Raw genomic sequence first — 22,707 nt, forward strand, 5'->3', positions numbered from 1 at the left:
GAAGCTGTCACGTCCCCTGTAGCTTTCTGTGGTGGCTGGTGGACATGGGACAGTAGTGGAGAGGAGGTACGGCAGGCAGGGACTGGCGCTTGGCTGTCGGTACAGCTCCACGTGCAGCGGCTCTGTCACAGGTCTGGGGTGAAGGGCTTGGTCTGCAGCCAGGAGGATGGGGATGCAAAATTTCCCGTGTCCAGAGGAGGGTCTGAGCTGCGTGGTGGCCAGCGTGAGGTTAGAAGTCCTCTGATGCAGCAGCACGTTCTGCTTCATGATTGCACCAGCTGGGACCCTTTGGGTGGATGGTCGGGTCTGCGATGCCCTAACCCTGATCCTCAAGAGAGGAACATCTCTGGAAGACCCCCCAGTTGGCGTGTTAGTGGTTATCTATGCTTGTCAGAAAGAGGAGGAGAGGGGAGGGGAAGAGCCTTCAATCTGTGGATTAGGGAGGGCATCTTTCAGCTACCAGAGCTACCAGAGAAGGCATAAAAGGTAGCACGAGGGTCTTTGGGAAGGAAGGTTTGGATGGAGATTCTGCTGAAATAGGTTGTGAAAAGGGTTTTGGCCATAGAGTTGGCACTGCCATAAACCAAAGTGGTGGGTCTTCATCTAGCTTTGGAGGTAGAAAGAAGCTTCTTGCTATGGGTGGGGAAAAGAACAGGCTGCATTTTTTTCCCTTCTCCTCCCTTTTGATAAAACAGAAGTAAAATAAAGATAAAAGCTCCCTCATCTTAAAAACAAGCTCTTGTGTGCTGGCTCAGCAGGAACATTTGGTGTGTAAGGGAAGGGTGTTGTATTTCCCTATGAGATCAGTGTGTGTTTAGATCATTTTGAATCCTGTCCACTTGTATTAGGCAAGAAAAAAGAAATCCTTTCTGGGGTTGAGAAGAAGAGGAAAAAATATTCTGCTGCATAACTCAGTTCTTTGACGGCAGAATTCAATTTAAGGATGCTGGCTGTTACAGAAGCAGGAGCTTTTCCCGTTTGTGTCCTGCCTTTGTCCTGCCTTCCCACTGCAAGTTTACGGGCAACTTCGCTCTGCCATCCTGTTGGCATGGTGGGTTTGTAAGTGACAGAGGGATGTTGCTGAGGTCAAAGAGAAAATGCTCCTTGGGATGCTGTTTGCTTGTCACCGTTGAAAGGGAGGAAACAGGGAGAGTTTAGGAAGTGTCCAAGGCAGGGCTGCTCTGGCATTACAGGTTGCACTGGCATCTGTCATATGTGCAGTAGCCATCAGGGAAAGATGTTTGCATGCAGTAACATTACAAAGGGCTGCTGCCTCGTGCCAGCCATGTTCAGAGACTCCTCTCACTGTGTGGCATTTTCTGGCAGCAGGAACAGTGTGTTTCTGCTGCTGTTATCCCGATCCCACTTACACCTTGAGGAAGTTCATCAGTTTCTCAAGCCAGGCCTGCTTTTAGGTAACAAATCTGCAGCAAGGCACAAAGCAAGCTCATTCATTATGGGTCTCCCTGAGGAAGAGGCATTCAGTAGCTGTGCACAAACACAAATCATGAGTATTTTCAAATGAGCAACTTCCCAATTGCTGATTTCTCCCAGCATTGCTGGAGAGGGGTTGCACTGCTCTTAAGAGAGTGCTGGAAAAACCTCCCAAGCTCCTGGCAGCAAGCCCTGTTTGAAATGGGATTTAAGCAAACACTGGGATGCGAAGAGGGTTAAAGTGCTGCCTGTCCTCAACCTCCCGTGGTGACGAAGAGACTCAAGTGACATTTGCTGTTGTGAGGAGGGCCCAATGCGAGTAAGCATTGGAAATAAAATCTGTTTCCTCTGCTTAGTATTTTTTTACCAGTATTTGAAATCCCACATCTGTGAGTCTTAGGCGTGGGCCCAGGCTCCATACAGCCTGCAGCTTCCAGGGGGATGGATTATTCCCGGTCTCTGGGATTCTGAGGACTGACTTCACCACTGATTTAGGTACATCTAAAAGCAGTCATCATGTCAGTCCCCAAGACTGTTTTGAGCATTTCTATTCAGTCGTGCGTTCATTGCAGCACTCACTTAGTGCAAGGGAACCTGAAACTGTCTGCAGAGTTTGTATTTGGAAGGAGCTGCCCAAGGAGGCTGGCAGAAAGCTCAAATATCCCCCTGCCAGCTTTATTTTAGATGCTTTCTTATGTGGCCACATCCCTTTTGCTGTGCTATGCAATGTGTCTACAAAGCCCCCCAAACCACAGTATTCATTCTAATGAGATACAGTGAAAACACAGCTCTTGTATCCTACAGCAGCCACAGGGAGACTTTTATAAAACTCCAGCAGTGAATGATGTTTCCATGTGATTATTTTCCATTTCTGGAAAAATCCCTGGAGAGATGAGAGACTCGCAAAAGATACAGCACAGCATCTACTGCCCATCTCATGTGAGAGCAGGGAGAAAGTCACTTTTGCAGTGCTGATCTTCACAAACTCATGGGAGAGGCTGAGAGAAGAGAGCAATCCTAAGCACACTGGGTCCGATTTGCACAGGCCAGAGGACTAGGAGGAAGAAACTTTATCCAAAGAATTACATCTTTGGAATATGTGTTAGGCAAGGACTGGAGTGTACAGCTTCAAAGCCACATGCCCCGTGCCTGAGCTCTTTGTTTCCCTGTGGAGGCACCAGTGTCCAAACCCCATAACGAAGTCCTGGCTTTTGTCACTGATACTGCAAAGCCAGAGATTGGAAAGGCTAGAAACATCACAAGCAACCCCATATATATGAGATTTCCTACTGGTTCTGTCCATCTCAGCACTTTGGGTGAATGGCCAAGTTTCTGGTCAAACAAAACCTGTAGAGATTTACGGGCTGACCTGTATGTGACAGGTCACTTTCCTGATCAGTCCTTGGGTTGGTAGCTGGGATGTGCACTGCCTGGAGGCTGTCTCCCCAGCGCCTCTCCTGCAACCACAGAAAATATCAGTTCTGCAAGACCAGTCTAAGGACCTCTGGGTATCATGAGCCAATGTACATCCCTTCTAAGGCCATGTCTGTGTCAGTCTCACAAGTGAGGGGTGTTCACGATACAAAGGCTGTGTTCCTGCCTACACCTGTCTGCGAAACTCACTCTCTTGTGGGCTCTGGACTGTATTAATGCTTCCTCTGCTCCCCAGCTGCAGAGCTTTAGTACTGTCTCTCATCTTAGATGGTAAGGTTTACACCATTGCTATTTTTAGGAGACCCAAGTCTGCCCATATATAGGATGTTTTGTTGTTTATTTGAGTGTGGGTTTTGTGGTTGAGGATGATTATTCCAGGTGAAGATGCTCCTGAAATTAACTCCTACATCTTCCTCCAAGCTCAGATTACAATTTCTGTTGTTGGTTTAATAGGTACATTGGAGCATCCAGAATTGCCTGCTGAAACTACAAATAGCATCAGAGCAATGAGTGTAATTATAGCAAGGGAGGCAGAAAAGAGAGTACTTTTCTCTTCCTGTGGCTGTTATTCTTCTCGAGGGGGTTGAATAGATCCTCTGATCACTTTAAGCACAAACCTTTAATTGAGCTAGTAGAACAGATAGTCCTAGCATCCACCATTCATTTTAGAGGGCTATTTTTAATTCTGTCTGGTGCCCCACCTCTGGGTTTTAGTACAGAGGAAGCTTTCATTAGCGGTAACAGATCCTCTGCACTTGGCCAGCTCACCTGGAACTCTGCAGAGTCCTGTTTATAGCAGAATAACATGGACAATTTGCCTCTTTCCTTTAAATAAGACTGCCCTGAAGATACATTGTTCATTTAAATCTTTGTTGTGGTCTTTCTTTCTCAGAACCAATTTGAGAGCTTGTGACCCCTGTGCACAGGAGAACTGTGTGAGGCAGTGGAGCATCCTAGGATTGCTGAAGTCCTGCTAGATCTTGTCCATCTCTACTCATACACTTTTGGGATGAGTGTGCCACTGTAGGTTTCCTACTGGGAAACCTATGCTCTGCAATAAATTTCCCCCTAAGAAAGATCTTTTGTCAGGCTGAGTCCTCTCATGTGTTGGGTCCACTTGCAGGGTAGGTGCACTTGCCATATAAACATGTTGCTGATAATGTAGCCTGAATTTCTTTGCTGCGTTTCACCTAACTGTCCAAAGGGTCTACCACTCTCTATGTAATTTCATACCATTCAGAGACTGGGAGGTAATTGTCCTGTACATCTGCTGTGCTATAGCAGCTAGAGCGCTGGGTCAGATGTGATTTCTGCCCCAACCCAAAGCTTGAGGCTCTCTCCTCAGAGTACAGGCACAGCCCCTGTACATACAACTTCACACCCGTGATCAGGTGTGTGACTCTTGATCACTGGTGCTATAATAATTAACACTGCCCTACTTCCAAAGCACTTGGCAGGTATTAATTAATTCTTACTGCACCTGGGGAGGACAGGGTAATGTAATAGTGTCATCGTCTGACAGGTTGTGAAGCTGCAAGCTAAAGTGCTGGGTTGGAGGCCAGAGCCAGGGCTTGCAGTGGAGAGGAGTCATGGGCAAGAGTTTCTGACAACTTTTTGCTTCTTGGAGGCTTTTGGAGGCAGACGGGGCAAGTGCTGGTGGTGTTATGGATAACCAGAGCTTGTTTAGCAGGAGGCTGAGCCGACTGAGCACCAAGCTTGGTGGGGCTGAATAGGCTGGGCTTAGCACTCAGCTCACTCAGAGTGTGCTATGTTAGCATGCAAAGCCCTCGGTCACTTTGTGGTCTTCCTTCACACCACAAGCCTTGGTGCAGGTATGGGAAAAGGGTGGCTTTGCCAGGTGTATAGGGACAAACTTGGGGCCATGTTTCTTAAGCAGTGACTGATGCGAGTGGAATCCTCTGTTGCAGTGCTGCCATAGCGAGCATCACTAAGTGAAGGGTGTGCATCTGTATCCTGAGCACCCTCCCAAATGAAGAAGTGCTTGCAGAATACAAGCCAGCCGAGCCCTGCAGTGCCTCGCTGCTGGTCTCTCGCCGAGCAGGGGCTGGCGGTGCTCCCGGGTGTCCCTGGCCTTAGCTCGCAGTGCCACCCGCAGCCTGCACGGGCTCGGTGCAGCCGGGACCGCAGCATCCCTCTCTCCTCCGGGTGCCGGGCTTTTCTTGGGTGGAGAAAAGCTTTGCTCCCTGTCTATCTTGCCTCTTTTCTCCCCTTTGGGGTACTTTTTTAGTACTTTCTGATGTTAAATTTTGATCTCAGCAGGAGGAGCTGAGCAGAGTTAGCGGAGCAAATAACAGTGCAAACCTTGCTGGCAAGCTGTGGGAAGGTGACTGAAATACATAAGGATAATGGTGACAGGGGGATGCTGCCCTGTCCTACAAACATCCCTCCACCTGGGTGTCCAGGCTCTTTAGCCAGGACCCACAAAACTCGCTGCAGGTTGTGTGCGTGTTGAGTTGGGATCTGAACTGGTCCGTGCATTGGGACAGCTGTCAGCGCACAGACGACTGCCTTGAGTCCCCTTGGTGTCCAGGCTGCTGTGTGCATCTGCGGCGGTGGTGGGGCTGCTTGGACAGCTCTGTCTGCGAGCAGGAAGGTGGGTAGCAAATGAAAAGTCTCACCTGGTTGTACCCATCTCACCTGGCTGCTGGTTTGGTCTCTCCTCACTCTGCCCAAGTCTCTGGCTCACATCTCTCACGCTGGGGTCCCCAGGGTGTCCTGGAGCTGCTTGCAGGCCAGCAGGTGCTCGGGAGCGGTGGTCCATGCTCTCGGGAGGTGGTGCTGACCCTGGCACATGGGTCGGTTCTTGTCCCCCCTGTGCAGGAGCTGACTCTGCGTCGGTCGACCCCTTGGTGCTGGAGCAGTATGTCGTGGTGGCGGACTACCAGAAGCAGGAGAGCTCCGAGATCAGCTTGTGCGTGGGCCAGTTGGTGGATATCATTGAGAAGAATGAATCAGGTACAGAGGGTTTGGCTTGGCAGAGGGCTTCGGGTCTACTGTGTTGCACAGCAAGGGAAGGAATAGTAATCCTGTGTCGTTAGTGTTTTCCTGCTAGGTCCTTAAGCAAAACAGCCTTCAGGCACCTCACAGGGATGTCCTTGGGTGGTCAGCTGAGGTGGGATGCGGAGGCGGCTTCAGTCTGCAGGCTGTATGAGCATGGGCAAGGCTTCAGGGCTCTCTCTAAAGGAAAGGTCTTATCCCTGTGCTGAACACCAGGCGCCATCCATCTTTTAAAATCTCTACTTTACGCTTCTTCATGCTGAAGCACCCGGCCAGTGGATCCTGAGGACAAAAGCCGTTCCTGAAGTTGGCAGGCTTGTTTTATTGATAGGGGGACATTCTCATAGTGCCCAGTGAAAGGCCCCATTGTGCATTCACAATTCCTGCCTCTAAACACAATGAAGCACCCGGCTGTGAAGCAGGGCAGGCAGCTGAGCTATTTGCTTACTTCAGAACTTAAACTTGCTCTTAACCTCTGCAAAGGGCTCAAGTCGTGTCCTGGGCCCAACCTCTGGAGTTTGTTGAAAAGGGAAATTCATTCCCTGAAGTTAACAGGAGTTGCTAATGGGGGTTTAAAGATGAATCATGAACATAGATTTTAGAACTCAAGAAAGCTGGTCCCCAGAGCATTGTTTGCGCCCACAGCTATGCTGGGAAATGAGGAAAATAAAAGCAACCCTGAAGCAAGTGAAGCTTATTAGCACAGCCAATTCAAAAGCTATGGCAAATGATTTATTTATCCCTGTCAGCCTGGTTTTCCCTTCCATGCAGATAGCTGCTGATTCCCTCCCCGACAATCTAGTTGTCTTTCTAAATGACTCACTGGTGAGGTTGTTTATTTCCCCCCCAAAGACACAAATAGTTTGTGCTTTTAATAACTGAGGAGCACACATTTATGTTGATTGGACACCCAGGGTGGCCCAGAATTGCTTGTGGCCGCTCTGGAGCTGGTTGGGTTTCCATGAGAGAGCTCATGTTTGAATCCTGCCTTTGCTCTTAGCTTTCAAAATCTGCTGTTTCCACAAATGTAAAGAAGGCGAGAGCGCAGCAGGAGTCAGCTATTGATTCACAGACAGGGGACTCATCTCTGCTAATTAGCCCAGGCTTGCTGACCCGGACTGAGGGAAAATGAGCCACAAAGGGCAGGGGGAAAGGGAGAGCAAACATGGTGGCTGGAGCTGTTTGCTTCTCAGAGCCTCTCCCATTCGTCATGGGGAGGGAACTGTACCTTTAGATGTTACTCAGCTGTGATTCTCCTGTGGTGCAGCCTGTGCTCCCAGTCGGATAGTGCTTGGCTCTGTTGTTTTTTGGTCACCCCAGCTTCCCACGCAGGCAAAAACCCCCAAGGCTCATGGTTTGGAGTGAGTTTTGGGGTGGTGGGAGCTCTGGGCTGAGCTGCCTGCTTTTTTCTTCTCAGGCTGGTGGTTTGTGAGCACGTTGGAGGAGCAAGGCTGGGTGCCAGCGACCTGCCTGGAGGCCCAGGATGGTGTCCAGGATGAGTTCTCCATGCAGTCCGAGGAAGGTAAGAAGGTGCTGGAGACATCTGCCCCAGCTTCTTCCTGCTGATCGGCACCGAGCTGCTCGCAGGACTGCTTAGCCCTCCCTGACCTGGGCAGGACATGTCAGGGAAGGACAATCCCACAAGTGCTGTTCAAACCTGTCTGCCCATGGTGGTTCTGCCCATCCAGTGCTCTGCTCCAGTGCTGCAGCAGGAATGGGGCAGCTGGACACTGGTGATGTACCTGCTGGCCTTTCTGCTCCCCACAGAGGGGCTGAAGGTGCCACCTCCAGCTCCTGCCATCCCAGTGCCTCCTTTAGGAGCTGTTTGACCTGCAGTGGAGGAGGAGCAAAGCTCAGGTCCTAGGAGAATTCGTGTGTTGTCTAAACCCATGGAGGACAAAGAACACAGAGATCACCTTGTGAGAACAGCAAGCTTGTAGCCTTTGCTCAGAGCAAATCTGAAATGCCCCTGGAGATGGAGGTGGGAGGGGGGCTCAGACTGGGGAGGGGTCTCCAGGTGACTACAGTCTCTGTGCCACTCTCTGGTGTCAGCCCTGTCTCCTCTTGGACCTGAAGTGCCACTTCCTTATGTCCTCTCTTGTCCTTCTCCTGCTTCCCCAACATGCTCTTCCCAGTCCCATGGAGATACTGGTCTCTGCCCAGGCACGTTGGCCGCCGTCGGACTCTTGGGGACTTGTACACCAGTGGATGGGGTCAAGGTGGACTTCACAGAGACTTGTTTGGCTGCCCGTGTTTTGTGCTTGGAACCATGTCCGCATGTCTGTTTGTTTGCTTTGCATGTGATGAACCCTGCTTGTGTCAGTGCTCAGTGCCTGCCATACGTGCTCCTCAGCCTGCTATTAGACCCACTCATGTCCATCTCTTTCCTCAGCTGCTCCTTCACACTTTCTGAGGGTTGTTTTGGGGACAGAGGCTGGAGTTTCTGCTTTCCCCCAACATGTGTGCAGGCTTATTGCAACTTGCTGTTGAACTGCCTTAGTTCCTGTAAAAGTAACTCCTCTGAGCTGTGATCCTTGGGTTGGTGGCTCAGATGGGGTCAGGAGGAGGAAAGCCTGCTGGGTGTAACAGGGCATTTTCTGCTTTGACTCCTGTGCTTAAAGGCAGTGGGAAATAGGGCCCTTTGAGGGCTGTGCTGCTCCAAGGAGGCAAATCCAGGAAACCTGCACAGTGTGGATACATGAATTCCCAGAAGTGTGGGGTTTGGAGGCAGACATTTCCCACAGTGGTCTTCACCCTATTGTGGCACCGCATAAGCACAGGCAATTGCTTTCCTGGTTTTCTTCCAGAGAAGACAGGACAAGGTGAGGGAGAGGGATAGATGGATGAACCTGTTTGTCTGACATGTCTGCGTGGCTGTTAGGGTGTTTCCCTTCCTCTTGAAGGGAAAAGCATCCGTGTCCCTGCTTGCCATCATTCGGTCGAGTGGACAGGACATCAGACTCTTCTCCAGGCTCACCACATGCCTTTGACGAGTGTCTTGGGGGACTCAGATGTTGAACAGGGAAGTTCATGTAGAGCTGCCACTGTAGAGCAGTTTGAGAGCTGTGCGTGAGAGCACATCCGTATGTGTGGGGTTACTCCCTGATGGCCATGGGGTTTATTTCCCTGTATAGGGGACAGTTCTTCTTTAAACACACTAAGAGATAAATCTGAGCTGAAATGGAAGCATGGAAGGGCTTCTTAAAGAGCAGGTGAAAGGAGAGCTGTCATATAAAAGGTAGTCTTTAGTCCTAAGGGAGAGGAGGAACTGTTGTAGACAATATCTTTGGGCCAGACTAGCTCCCCAAAGTTTACATTTCCAAACGCAGGTGGGTTTGTTTTGAAGTACATTTCACTGACATTTCTCGTCCAAATGGTTGTGTATCTCTGTGTGTTTGCACCTATATTACAACAAGAATTATCATTTATATAAAGCACTTTTAACCGTTGTTTGACCGAGTCCAGGTTTCCATAAAGCAGTATCTCTCTGAAACTGCACTTTCTTTCCAACAGAGGAGAAGTACACCGTTATTTACCCATATACCGCAAGAGACCAGGATGAAATGAACCTGGACAAAGGGGCTGTGGTGGTGGTGATCCAGAAGAACCTGGAGGGCTGGTGGAAAATCAGGTATGTCTCTACCTCTTGCTATTCCCTGGCACTGCAGCTGAGGCTGTGCAAAGCACGTGGGATGTACAGTTCAAGGGCAAGTCTAAGGAAGGGCAGAGAACCAGAACTCATTTCTCTCCATCCCTACAAACTAAAGCTAGTCGACTTTCAGGACTTCAGCCAACCATAGCTGTGGCTGAACATCTTTAAAATCCCCTAATTTCCTGTGCTGGGAGGTGGACTGCATCATGGCATCACATGCTCCAGCAGTGTAAAGGGAACCGGTGTGAGAGCCTTGGTGTTACATCATGTGCTGCTGGTAGGAAAACCAGTGAGCGTTCCAGAGGCAGGCTGGATGTTCTGACTGTGTTAGGAGGTGAGAAGAGAAGGGCTGTTGTCTGGGCCAGGTCTGCTGTACGCAGGGTGTGCTGAGGCCAAAGACTCCAGACCATTCTGAGCTGATACTTGTGTTCTGCTGGAGGCTCATTTTCTCTTGTCTGTGGTCTTGCAAAGATCCGGACTCGAGCAGGGTGGGAGCACACACTGCAATTTTCTTAACCTTGCATTGAACCTGTGGTCTTGGCAGCAGCAGAGCCCCAGAAAAACATCCACTGACTTTTTAAGCGGAGGAGGGCTGCCACGAGAGCTCCAAAGGCAACTACTCAGTAGCTGGTGCCATCTGAGCATAGGGGCTGCAGCCCAGCCAGCAGGGAGAGGTTCTGCTGCTGGCGCGGGACCCTTTAGCATGGCAGGACACTGCGGATGTGGGGTTCCAATCGTGTCACGGGGCTGGTTTCTCTGCTGAACAGTGCAGATTTAGAGCAGGGAAGGGACCCAGGCTACCGGTTGTGCCTTCTCCAAAGACCAGTTACATCAGTGCTAACAGCATCCCTCTGGTTTTCCACTCTGCTTCCTCAGCCAGTGTCATTCCTGAGCTAGTGCCATTGCTGAGGTGAAAAGGAAATGGGGCTTTGTGCCATTCCCAGCCTTTGGCCCGCTGGCTGTGGCCAGCTTGCACAGGAGCGTTAGTCATGGCTGGAGCTCTCCAGGTCTGTGTCATGAAGCATGACCAGCTCATTCTACCCAGATCGTGTAGCATCTTCAGTCAATGTTTGCTCTGAGCTCAGCTCAGGAGATGGCCAATGTCTCAACACCACTGGAGCGCAATGGGCTCCTCCTCTGGGAAAGGACTCATGGTCCCGGTCCAGCACAGAGGCTCAGTGCAGTGACACTGCCATTGTTGCCACTACAGGTACCAGGGCCAAGAAGGCTGGGCCCCTGCCTCCTACCTCAAAAAGGGGAGTGGAGAGATGTTCTCGCAGAAGCTGGGTTCAGGCTCCTCCACCCATTCCTGTGCCTTGGATCTGGATGGCATCTCCCGGCAACAGGTCCTGGCAAGCAGAGAGAAGGATGTGCTTGCTGGCCAAAGGGATGGGAGATTTGACGGCCGTCCCTTGCCCAACGCTGACATCCGACGCAGTAAGTGGCTGGTCTGGAGGAGGCCACTGGTGGCTGGGGTACAAGTGTAGCCTTTCCTGTAGGCTTTTTAGCGATGTAAGGGGGTGTGAGGAAGGCAAAAGCCTTGTAGGTACTGTGGGTTCTGCAGCAAGGTCTGGAGGTGGCATTGCACAGGGACAGTGCTGCCCTGGGATCTGCTGAGCATCAGCAAATGGGATGGAGATCCAGAGATCCTCTCCTCTCAGAAGCTGGGGCATTTTTACCCTTCTGGAAGCCAGGTCTTCTGGGTCAGACCTGCAATGAAAAAGCCAGTACACATGGTCACCTCAGCTGTGTTTCCCAGCAGCACCTGATGGTGCAAAGCTGGTTCTCCTTCCAGTGGGACACCCTCAAAACCTGGGTGACCTGTGCTACTCAGGGCAGACAGATTCCTCCTTCAGCTTCCTTGCCCATTGGTCAGGTTGGTCCTTGCCTTTCTTTTCTCATTGTCACTTGTGTGTTTTGAACACATGTGCGACCAAAAGCCAGAAATTCAACAGCATCTGAAATTCTTCTTCTACAGAGTCACCAAAGATGAGGCAGAGACCCCCTCCTCGCCGAGATCTCACCATAGTAAGTGCCACTTGATATAAGAGAGCAACAATGGCAAAGGGAGTCAGAGGAGCACTGAAAGGAGCTCTAGTCACTGGTTATTCTTTGCCTGGGATTTTGTCCCTGTACCATGGGCTGTGCTCTGGTCAAGGCTGGAGCACGCACACTGCCTCCCTGATGTTTTAAGCCTCCTCTCTTTGCACGTGGTCTTTAAAGGAACTTTTGGCCAGTCTGTTCTGCAGGGCTGGGTTGCCAGTGGGAGGCTGCAGGCTGGCTCCCTCCCTCTGGGGAAGGTAACTGCTGCCAGCAAGAGCTCTGGTGCTGGGCAGTTTTCTGCTCAGCCTGGAAGTGGTTTGCTTGTTTGTGTTGGTGAGGACGCTGTATGGGCATAGCAGATGTCCCTGGCCTGGCTGCGCTATCTTGGGTCTCTGCAGGCTGGTGGCCTGTGTGGATGTTGTATCACATCTGCTGTAGAAACATGCTGATGCATTTTCTCTTCTCATAGCCACGCGGTTTGAATCTGCCCAAACCTCCTGTCCCTCCTCAAGTGGAAGAGGAATATTACACCATTGCTGACTTCCAGACCACCATCCCTGATGGCATCAGCTTCCAGGCAGGAATGAAAGTAGAGGTGAGACTGTTAGTCTTCTCACATCTTCACATCAGTGCAGCGCTCCTGACTCCCATTGCTCTGCAACCTGTTTCTGGCAGGTGGTCCCTTTCCAGGCAGGGAAGATCTGCTCACCATGGTATTCTGGTTGGAAACTGGGCATGGTGATGCATGTGATTGCCTCTGTGGACTGTTAATATCCCAGGCTCTCTGAGAGTAGGAGAGACACCTGTATGAGCTCACAAGACTTTGGAGTCCGTAGTCTCTTGGTGGCCTCCTGTCATCCTGTCGTGCAAGTGTGTGGGTGCTCTGTTGTCTGAACTAATGCAAATTAAAACCACAGCACAAATGGGGGTAGAGATTGTGGTTTTTTCCTTAATTAGGCCAGGTTAAAGTCAAAAGCCCTTCCCAAATTGCTTTCTGCTGGCAGAATTCCTCCTGCAGATGTGATTTTGCTTTTCAAAACGTACGCTGTGCCTCCTTAAGAGGATTTTCTCTTCACGGCTGCCCCAGTGGGCTCCTCTCAGGTCCCAGCCCCACTTGCGGAGCACACAAAGCCCGAACCGTATCTGGCGGCGTCCGGTCCAACACAGCATCGCTGCGGGTTGGTCGCTCCAACAGTGCCGCTCAGTGGCCACCGCTGGTACCCGGCATGCCGGTCCCGGGATAGGGACAGTTCAGCGGCAGCTCCGCGACGTGGCGATGACGAGCCTCAGTCCCACGGCACGCAGGTCCCCTTCCCTGCCAGAGGCTGTTACCAGGTTCCCCTCTCATTAGGATACCCATGCAGTGATTATATGGCTTTTGGATGGAGAGGCACCGGGGCCATGTGTCACCTTGACATCAGTTCAGAGACACTGAGCATCCCCTTTTGTGCAGAGAGCACTCCTGTATGGATGTCTGAGGTTTCTTTACCCCTTGGCAGGTTATTGAGAAGAACCTTAGCGGCTGGTGGTACATTCAGATTGAGGAGAAGGAAGGCTGGGCCCCTGCCACATTCATCGATAAGTACAAGAAAACCAGCAACGCGTCTAGGCCAAATTTCCTGGCTCCGCTTCCCAGTGAGATGGCTCAGCTCCGCCTTGGGGATGCTGCGGCCGACAGCAGCACCAGTGAGGAAGCAACAGGACCCTGCCGTCCACTGCCAGAGGCTCCTCCTAACGGTATGGACTGTGGTGGGAAGTGGGCCAAAGACTGGAAGGGGAAGGAGGCTCCCGAGAGCGGGGACCTAGCCTTTGCTGGTGGCTATGAGGAGATCTCGGACCGTGACACAGAGGAGAAGCCCAGCCTGCCGCCCAGGAAGGAGTCCATCATCAAATCGGAAGGCGAGTTACTGGAGAGGCAGAGGCCGCCCCCCAAGCCCCCAGGCATGATTTTGCCCATGATTCCACCCAAGCAGTCAGCAGCTCCTAAGGACATGAAGAAGCCAGAGATCAAACCAGAGAAGGGCAAACTCTTCCAACTGAAAAACGAAATGGGACTGGAATGTGGACATAAGGTGTCGGCCAAGGAGGTGAAGAAGCCAAACCTCCGGCCCATTGTCAAGCCAACGAAGCCAAAAGCTGAGCCTGTGGAGGACAAGCCTGAGCCCATCACCCAGAATCCATTCCTGAAGTCAAGACCTCAAATCAGGCCAAAACCCGCTGCAGCCCCCAGGACTGACCCAGCACCAGCTGATGATAAACTGGACATCTGCAACCTGCGGAGCAAGCTTAGACCTGCAAAGTGCCCAGAGAAACCCTCCGAGCAGGACACCACTGCCGGCGAAAGCTCCTTCAGTAACGCCACGGCCTCTTCAGAGGCTTCTGGAAGGTTTCAGGAGCGATCAAGCATGGAGAGCAAACCCCTGCCCAGACCGGACAGCCACACCACAAAAGAGGTGCTGCCCAAACCCCTCCTGGGCCCAGCAAACCCCCTGGGTTCCAGGGAGCCCCCACCACAGCGCCCCGTGGTGCCGCCTCGCAGACCACCCCCTCCTAAGAAAACAGGGGGTCCTGCCTCTGTCCCCACAGCGGAGCTGAGGGTCCCAGCACGGGAAGCACCCGAAATCAGGTCATCCCCAGTGCCGGGGAGGCCCATGCTGGTTCCTCCGAAAGCCAAACCATTCCTCTCTGCCTCCATCCAAGATGAAGCCAAAGTAAAAAGCAGCATAAGCCCAAAGGTCATATCCAAGCCAGTGGAGAGAGGGGAAGCCAAGGAGAGGACCTCAGCCCCTGTCTCCAGTCCGGACATCACCAGGGAAGCTCTGTATGTGGCAGTGGCAGATTTTGAAGGCGACGAGGAGACCAACAGCTTCAAAGAAGGGACTTTGTTTGAAGTTCGCGAGAAGAACAGCAGCGGCTGGTGGTTTTGTAAGGTCCTGACTGGGGGGCCGTGCTGGGAGGGCTGGATCCCTTCCAATTACCTGAGGAAGAAGCCATAGCTGCTCCTCTGCTTGCACAGCCAGAGGTTCCCTGGTCTCTCACCCGAGTATTTAATTAGATTAATTTATAGTTTTCCATAAGGCTGGCTTTAAACAAAAGATAATACTCGAGATCCCACGCATCCCAGCTGGTGCCCATTGGCAGCAGCGTGGAGGAAGCAGCTCAGCCTTCCCTCCCCACCTGTGTGCTTCCATCCACCCTCCTTCCCACATCTCCTGGAGCAGCCAGAGCTGCTCTGGCCAAGCTTTGTGGCATACAATGGCTACCGTGGTTCTCTGTGCTGGGGAGTTTGACCTTGGTGGACATTGTTCTACCTGCACGGGCTGTGGAATGGTACCAGCCAGGGAAGTCTGGTCGTGTAAAAGGATTTGCCTTCTCTGAGGCTCAGGTTCATGGCCAGATGTTGTAGGTCACATTGCTTAGTCCAGGTGTGTAGCAGAGCCATAGGGAGTGTGGCAAAAAGGAGGAATGATTGCTGAGGATGAGGTCCCTGTAGCTCTGCGTGCACATGCAGGCACAGGCATTGCCCTCACCCCCTGTTACTTGCTCCCCGCCGTGCATGCCATGGGGCTGTCCCTTGGTCCTTCCTGCTCTAAAATGACAAGTGTTAACTTCAACATCCTCCTGGTGATAAAAAACCACAGACAAATGCACACATGCACACACACATATATATAACAGGTCCTCTCTGTGCTGACCCAGGACACTATGCAGGCTTCTCCCTTGCAGTATCACAACCAAACAAGAGGTGTTTTGCTCTGGTAGCTGAAGGATGCTATGCAAGGCGCAGAGGACCAAAATGACCCCAGAAGCCCTGGATAAAGGATGCTTTGCTTTCATTCCCACACAGACTGCCCTGCCTGTTGGACTAAGGGGACCACCCGTTCCCATGACCCACAGAGCTTCCCAGGCTGGCGGGCAGCAGCCAGGAGGTGGGTCCTTTAGTAGGTGCTGATATTATCAAGTGCAATGCAGCATGTGGGAGTTCAGCTCCTCGTCACAACCAGTTGTGAGGTGTGTCTGGTGCTCAGGGGCTCCCTGCCTTGTTTCTCACCCATCTGCCTGTCTTCCAGGTACTTTGCTTTCACCATGCTTGCTGGGCTGTTTGAGGGTCTTCAGGGCAAGCAGAGCCTGGGGTTTTTCCATGCTGCCATTCCTGCTTGCACAGCCTAATCTTGCCCAGTGTTGCTTGTCCTAGCAGGAGGATTGAGCATAGATGAGTTGTTGTTCCCCAGTGCTGCTTTCTTCCCTCTGTATTTGGCTACTTGCAGATTTAAGGTCACATTTCTCTCTCCAGAAAAGCTTTAAACCCAGTGCTTCTGTGGGTTTCTTGTTGACCAAGCCCTGTTGCCCTTTCTAGTCTAATTGCAAGTGTTGAGCACTGCAGCTGCAGCTCTGCAGCCACATTGTTTTGCTGCTGAAAATTATAGTTTTCCCTTTAATTTGAGGCTGGCAGAATTGAAGGAGTGTTCTCCACTCCCCTAGATGCTCACTGCCTTTTCTGTCCCCTATTTTCTCCTCTGGAAATGTGGAGTTGAAGGTATTTCTGTCTGTGTACTGAATGAAAATGGTGGTGCTTCAGGCCAGGCTCATTTTGAGAGGGTGATGGGGCAGTTTGTCCCAGTCCTTCTTTATCAGATGGAGAAGTCCCGACCATTCCAGTCCAGCCTCATATCCAGAAGCCCCAAGGTTTGTGTTTTACCGTGGGAATTCATTCACCCTAGTCTACAGCTGATTCCTCTTCCTCCCACTTCCAGTTTTCTCTGGTGGCACATCAGCCCCTGATCAGGCTGACTCACCTGAGCTGGCAATAAGCAATACATTTGCAACCCAATCCAATAACAAATTTCTTTGCGTGGCACATTGCGAGGTGTTGATGTGCTCCCAGGAGCGCTGCAGGGTGGGTTGGGGGAACAATGATGCCTTGTCTCTGCGCATCTCTTGCTCCAGTAAATCCCTTTTGCTTTGGAAAGGAATGGGGACAGGATGAGTTAAGTCAAAGCTGGCAGCAGCCCAGTCCAGCCCCTGCTGTATCTGGGGAGGGGGCTGGAGCTGTGTCCACATCCGCTCTGGCAGTATCACACAGCAGGCTGGAAGGGCTATGAGTCCTTTCCAGTGGCACTGTGTCCTTGTTCTCTCTTTTCTGAATGGCCTTTTAATCTCAGAAGTGTCTCTCCTTTCTCTGTCTCAGAGACCTCACTGTCCCCAGCTTTCCTCAGGAGGGACAATGCTATTTCTTTGGCCTCCATACCAAATGAGGGCTATTTCTGCTTTCCTCCCAGACTGAACCTCAGAACTGGTAGTGCTTCATTTTGCTGACACAAGTACTGTATTTGGCTCATTGAGTGTGTGACAGGATTGCTCCCTTGTTCCCAAAGAGCTTCCAAGGAGGCAGGTGAGTGCCCAAGTAGGGGATGACCCTCAGCAGGGTGCCAACACTTGCAGCCTTACCCCTTCCTACCACTCTTCCGTCTGCAAGGGGACCACAGGCTGGACGACGGCTCCTATCAGGAAGATGCTGAGAGCCATGGGCTGGCAGGGCTTTGCCCCTATCCAACATGTGCCCTCTGCTGGGCTGTGCCTCCTCTCTGTACCTCACACAACAAATGTGGCCAAACTCCCCGACTACCTCGTGAGGAGGAGGAGGGCAGCCAGGAGACTTTGTACCCTGAGCTTGGCCACAGGGCTCATCACTCCAGCAGCCAAAGATCAACCTTCCTCCTTCCCACCAGCAGCAAGGAGGGGCATCACCATGGGTGGGGGCAGAAGAACTGGGTGCTTGGAGGTCCTTGCAGCTCAGCACATCCTTGGCAGGCTGGAGGTCCTTCCTGCACCCCGCAGGCTCTCAAAGCCCATTTGTTTGTCTGTCTCACTATATTATGTGTGTATAAATCTACATTACTGTGGGAGGGTGGGGGGGTCAGCAGAAGATAGATGTAGCCATGTAAATGCCGTATCTATACTTTCACCATTATGGGGTTGATTTCTTTTTTAATTCGGTGGGGTTTGAGGGTTGATTTTATTTTTTTTTTTAGCGTTTTTGTTTTCTTCCTTTTTTTTTTTTTTTTTTAAGAAATAAACAGAAATTGCTTGACTGGTTTCAAGCACCCTTGTGACCCCGTGTCTGACTGGTGTATGTCTGGTGTGCTGCATGATGGCTGACATAGGTGTACTCAGGCAAAAGTAGCTATCAGAGCCCAAGTGCCTTCTGGCAGAGGGTTGCGTGTGTGGTATTTCATGCATACAGTGCTTGGGAAGGCTAGGCAAGGAGGGGAAAAAGGACATGGAAGAGCATCTTCCACTAGCCTGGCTCACCGCTGCCCAGCCTGGATAGGTAAGCCTCTTCCACGCTCATGCCCTGGCTTTCAGGTGGCCATAACCCACCTAGTCCATGCAGATCCTGCAAGGGCTGGAGATTTGGGCATCATCAGGCATTGCTCAGCACCTGAACTGGCAGAACGCTAACGAGGGGCTTCAGCCATGGGAGGCTTGGTTTGGGCTGGTACTTGCATCATGGTACCCAGGCTGGCAGGGGGCTGCAGGTGCAGGTGATGGGAGCGGGCAGTGATCCTCCATGCTCTCCCCAGGGTTGGGCCAGCAGCAGCTGGAGCAGATCCTCACGCTAATGGTAAGTATGGTGCAAAGTCGCTCTGTGGCCTGAGACTGGCAGTATCAGCCTGTTGGCAGCTTCAGGGATCAGCTCTCTGGATAAACTGAGGCAGCAGAGTTTATAAAAAGGCCTTTTGGTGTAAACAGCCATCCGGGCTCCTCTGCTACCTGCGGCTTGTGAGGTTTTCCATGCAAACACTTAACTGTGGCCGTGTTCTTGCCAGGGCAGAGTTATGAATGAATTCTTCCACCCTGCTTTAGACCACATCTGAGGCTGCCTGACTGGTGTCAGCTTCAGCTGGTCACATTTAGAGATATAAATAGTCTAGAAAGCAGCCTTCAGCTGGCCTCTGCTTGTGACATAGGGAGCCAGGTATTGCTGCAAACCAAACAAAAAAAAAAAGAACAAAATAAAACAACCCTTAAAAAAAAACCAAAAAAACAAAAACCAAACAAAACAGAATTAAAAAAAGAAGAAAAAAAAAAAAAGAAAAACAGAAGAAAAGGAAAAGCAGCCCTCCTCTCTGTGCCTGCATCACCCCTTCCCTGGCCAGCCACGGTGGTCCCCAGGCTGCCGCAGCCTCAGCACAAGCACAGGAGTGGGGCCACACCTGCAGCTGCCTTGCTTGAGATGGTGCAGGTTGGATGAGGAGTTTGGGGCACCTGGACAGGGCATCTGCCACAGGACACCCTGCTTTAGTGCAGTGAGCAGCCCAGCTTGGAAGGGTTTGCAAGGTTAAACAAGCCAGGAATGCCCCTACCCTACCCTACCCTGCCCAGCCCATCAAGGGACTGCGCAGCCAGTGTGCAGTGTCCTCCCAGGAGCAATGCAAAGCTCACGCAAGGTATTTAAAGTGCATACCATTAATTTTGCTGAAGCAGAGGTGCCTGAGCTGAACAGAGGTGCCTGCCTCTGTGCATTAATAGTGCCACGCTTTGGAAATAAAGGATTTACTCACCCTCCAGTTCAAACACTTCAAACGCCCAGGAGCACGCTTTACAAGCCAAAGTTTTATTTGTTTCATAAACAAGTAAAATTATATTAATGTAAAACAGATAAATGACCAAAAGTAAAACACACAGCACTGAACACAACGCTATAGAGCTCTGACATGTAGAAGTGCAGTTCCCTCCCTCGTGCGATGCCCTCCCACCCCCCAGGTCCCCCAGATGATTTGCTTGAAAAGCCTAATACAGAGGTCCAAAATCTGATTCAGCTTAAACATGATGTACAGGTCACAGTACTGAATCATAAAGGTAACGATAAGAGAGTAACTGTCTCAGAAAGGGGGAAGGTAAAAGAGTTTCCCCCATCTCTTCTTTTTCTTTCTTCCTTTTGTCAGTTTTGAAACAAATAGGTTGGGGGGGGGGGGGGGGGAACCATGGAAATAAAACACTTTTTCACTCCAGTATATATATAAAAAAAGCAGGATTCTCAGTGAACACAAAATTCTATAAAACTACCATTGATCTGTGTTGTTTTTTCCCCCCTGGATATTTTTTTTTTTCTTTTTAAAATTTGCTTTAAAAAGGATAAAAAGTGCACGGACACCCTTATAAGGCACAAACAGATCTTCTGTACAAATCATATATCATCGGACTGTTTAAAAAATAATAGCAATACGAGTACTAACAATTAAATCTGTAAGAGGCTACCTTTTCCTGGCAATCCTTGGTTTTTAAGAAGCCTATTCTGGAACATTCCTGTTGCTCTCGGATAGGCAGGGTAACACATCTACTGCTCTCACCTCCCGCTCGCTGCACGGCCACACTCTGGACCCTCGCTGAGCTGCCTCCCTTGCTGGTCCCACTGGATGCTGCCCTTGTGGAAATGGGACTGGGCTGCTACAGCAAAAACACAACCTCTGCAGTGTCCTGAACAGCTTGGACACAGCCTGGAGTAGATTCAGTATTCCTCCTTGCTGGATTTAAGCACAAAAAAGGAAAGAGAGCTACACCAAAGAAAACCCCAGCTCAGGCATGGCGATAGCCCCGTCCATTGAGGACCTGAAGCGTCAGCCAAGCACATAGGCTCTGCTTGCACACCCACTGAAAAGGACCAGGCATCCCTGAAAACAGAACAGCAGCCCCAGGGATGGCCGCTGGCGTTTGCTAGCCCAGACCAGACCCAAGCTAACATCACTCGCTGTGGATACAGACAACTTCCCTTGAATTCTTCTTCATGCAAAGGCTTCCCACTGCAGCCCACCCGCCAGGCAGGTGCCAACCCAACCTGGCCTTTCATCACCTGCTCACATACTTTGCCATCATCATGCTCTTCGTGCTGCACCCACTCACCACAGCCAGACCCTGATCTGCCATAGCATCATCTGGGAGGTCTCTGTGAAGGCAATGCCTGCGGTCCGCGGGCAGAGGGGCTGGACAAGGCTCCAGCTTGGAAAGACGCCCTCACTGCCACCTTTTGCAAAGGTGTAAGTGAACTCGTGCCACAGGTGCAGTGCCAGTGGCTCTGCTGAGGGCTGGGCACGCTCGGCAGCATCACAGCCAGCGGCATGAGCCAAGTTTCCCTAAAGGGCTCTGGAAAGCCAGCAGGCTCTCGTGCCGATGCAGCAGGGCAATGGGTAAGAGATCTCACGCTACAGCAGCCTCTCATTTACACACAGAATTAAAATGTTGTTTAGCTCTTCAAGATTAAAAAAAACCAAAGTTTTTCTCCGTGCCCTGCGAGCCGGCAGCACAGCGCTGCAGGAGGAGGATGAGCTGCTCCTCAGTGTGCCCTCCTGATGGTGGAGCAGGGCTGGGATGGGGCCAAGTGCCGGTTGGTAACAAGTGCAGCACTGGTGGCACCACCAAGTGCCAGCACTGTGAGAGGTGGCAGCACACCCATGGCTACGGCACCTTGGAGGAGAGAGTAAATGGCAAGGCAAGGTGACAGACAGCAACAAAGGCAGGCTGCCCCTCTAGGCCCTGAAACCCTGAGCATACAGGGGTTGCTATTCTTTTTCCTTTATTTTGGACAAAAACGTGGTAATTGCACCTTTCTGAAGAAAGGTGTTTCTATGCACTTGGTGGCACTTGGTGGCACAAGGTCACCAAGCTAAAATGACACCAGCCCCTCTCTTATCCTATCACTTGCATCCTCTCTCTTCCCTTCTTTACAAACCTGGACCAGTTAGAGACCAACCAGGCGCAGGCTGAAGGACTGGACAGGAGCCACACAAGTGGGCAGAGGACGGAGAACAGAGGGTAGCTCCTGCAGGAGCAGAAGGAGAACACCAAGTTCCTCAAACCAGCACCAATACTGCATGCTCAGATGCTGCCCAGCTCATCCAGGTTGCTTCTGCATGTAGCTAATATCACAGCTGAAATCCATTTACTTTTTAAGTCCCAACATCTACTAATAGTCCAAGACCCTTTTTCATTCCTTCTCCCAAGTAAAGCTAAGTGAGACAGATCCCTGTTCATCTCAACAAGTTCTCATCTACTGTTGGGACTCAGTGTCTGGGCAGCTGGGAGCTGTGCCGGGAAACCTGAAAAGGCAGGAGAAAGAGCAGGTAAAATCAGCAGATACAGTCCCTAGGAAAAAAGCTAAGTCTGCTGGGACTGGGACAGAAATCAGTTTCTCACCATGGGCTCCAAAAAGTCCCTGTGGTGGGCAGGAGAAAGGCTGAGCCCTGCTGCAGTACTGGCAGCAGGGGAAGGGCTAGGGGAGGCGAGCCAGGCAGGACAGTGTGAGACAGCAGCTACACTGCCTGCAAAGAGGAGCAGAGGAAAATGCAGGCCTTGTGTGCCTGGAGGTGACAAACACCGTCACTGTAGATGATGGTAGCCTCATGCTTTGTCTGAGCTAGGACTGCAGTGTGCCCATCCAAATGCACCACTGAGCCACTGGCTGCAATTCATAGCTTCAGCAGCCAGCCATATGGCAGTGCCTGAACAGCCCATCACTGCTGCTGCCGCAGCCGGGGCTCTCAGTGGGCTCATGCTCCTCACTGCTACCCTGTGGCTGCTCCATGGGTCTCAGCCTCCCTGGCCTAAAGTCTCTGCTCTGCCACAGAAAGCAAAAGCCGCTTTATATAAGCTGCTTGATCTAAAGCCAGACCAGCTTCTCCATGTGCCACAGAAGCCTGCTCAAGGGGGGCAAAACCCAAACAAAACAAGAGAGAATCTGTCTGTGCTACTATTTTGGCCTCAGCTAATTCCCCTTACATGGATGAACATGACATTTCCAGACCAGTTTTGCCCACTTTAAACCCTCCCACTGGGCCTTGTCTAATTTTATCCCACCCCAGCACAAGCACCTGGCAGCAGACCAGGGCTCTTGGGGTTTCGGGATTGGGAAGCCCAGTGGCATCCAGCACTGACCAAATAAGTGGCAACCTCCCCTTCCCAACACGCACCACAGCAAGAGCTTCCTTCACTGGAGGAAGAAGTGAAAAAAGAGCCTTTGCACAGGAAATTTCTCATTTGCAGCTGGGTCGGATCCAGACCGCGATTTCCCGGATTCACCCATGGGCACACAGCCTGGCCGGCACGGCAGCCGTGCCTTTGGGCCCCAC

At 51.4% G+C, this 22,707-nt stretch overlaps 1 protein-coding gene across 4 annotated transcripts in view; it reads left to right on the plus strand.

Moving 5' to 3' along the window:
- Nucleotides 1-17,593, plus strand: part of SH3PXD2B (SH3 and PX domains 2B) — a 73,810-nt gene extending 56,217 nt beyond the window's left edge. For 2 of the 4 annotated variants that reach the window (XM_061456659.1, XM_061456661.1), the window contains 8 exons: nt 5,710-5,844; nt 7,304-7,408; nt 8,022-8,105; nt 9,400-9,517; nt 10,749-10,975; nt 11,517-11,566; nt 12,051-12,176; nt 13,081-17,593. In XM_061456659.1, the coding sequence (XP_061312643.1) occupies nt 5,710-5,844; nt 7,304-7,408; nt 8,022-8,105; nt 9,400-9,517; nt 10,749-10,975; nt 11,517-11,566; nt 12,051-12,176; nt 13,081-14,577 (2,342 nt within the window). In that variant the 3' untranslated portion in view covers nt 14,578-17,593. The remainder of the gene's footprint in view (nt 1-5,709; nt 5,845-7,303; nt 7,409-8,021; nt 8,106-9,399; nt 9,518-10,748; nt 10,976-11,516; nt 11,567-12,050; nt 12,177-13,080) is intronic. The other 2 variants (XM_061456662.1, XM_061456663.1) reach the window with 1 other exon arrangement.
- Nucleotides 17,594-22,707: the final 5,114 nt, after the last annotated feature.

This window comes from Pezoporus flaviventris, unplaced genomic scaffold (genome assembly GCF_033815535.1).
Source record: "Pezoporus flaviventris isolate CSIRO_AGI_PZ_B2104156 unplaced genomic scaffold, CSIRO_AGI_Pfla_v1 ptg000023l, whole genome shotgun sequence".
In the NCBI taxonomy this organism is placed as follows: domain Eukaryota; kingdom Metazoa; phylum Chordata; class Aves; order Psittaciformes; family Psittacidae; genus Pezoporus; species Pezoporus flaviventris.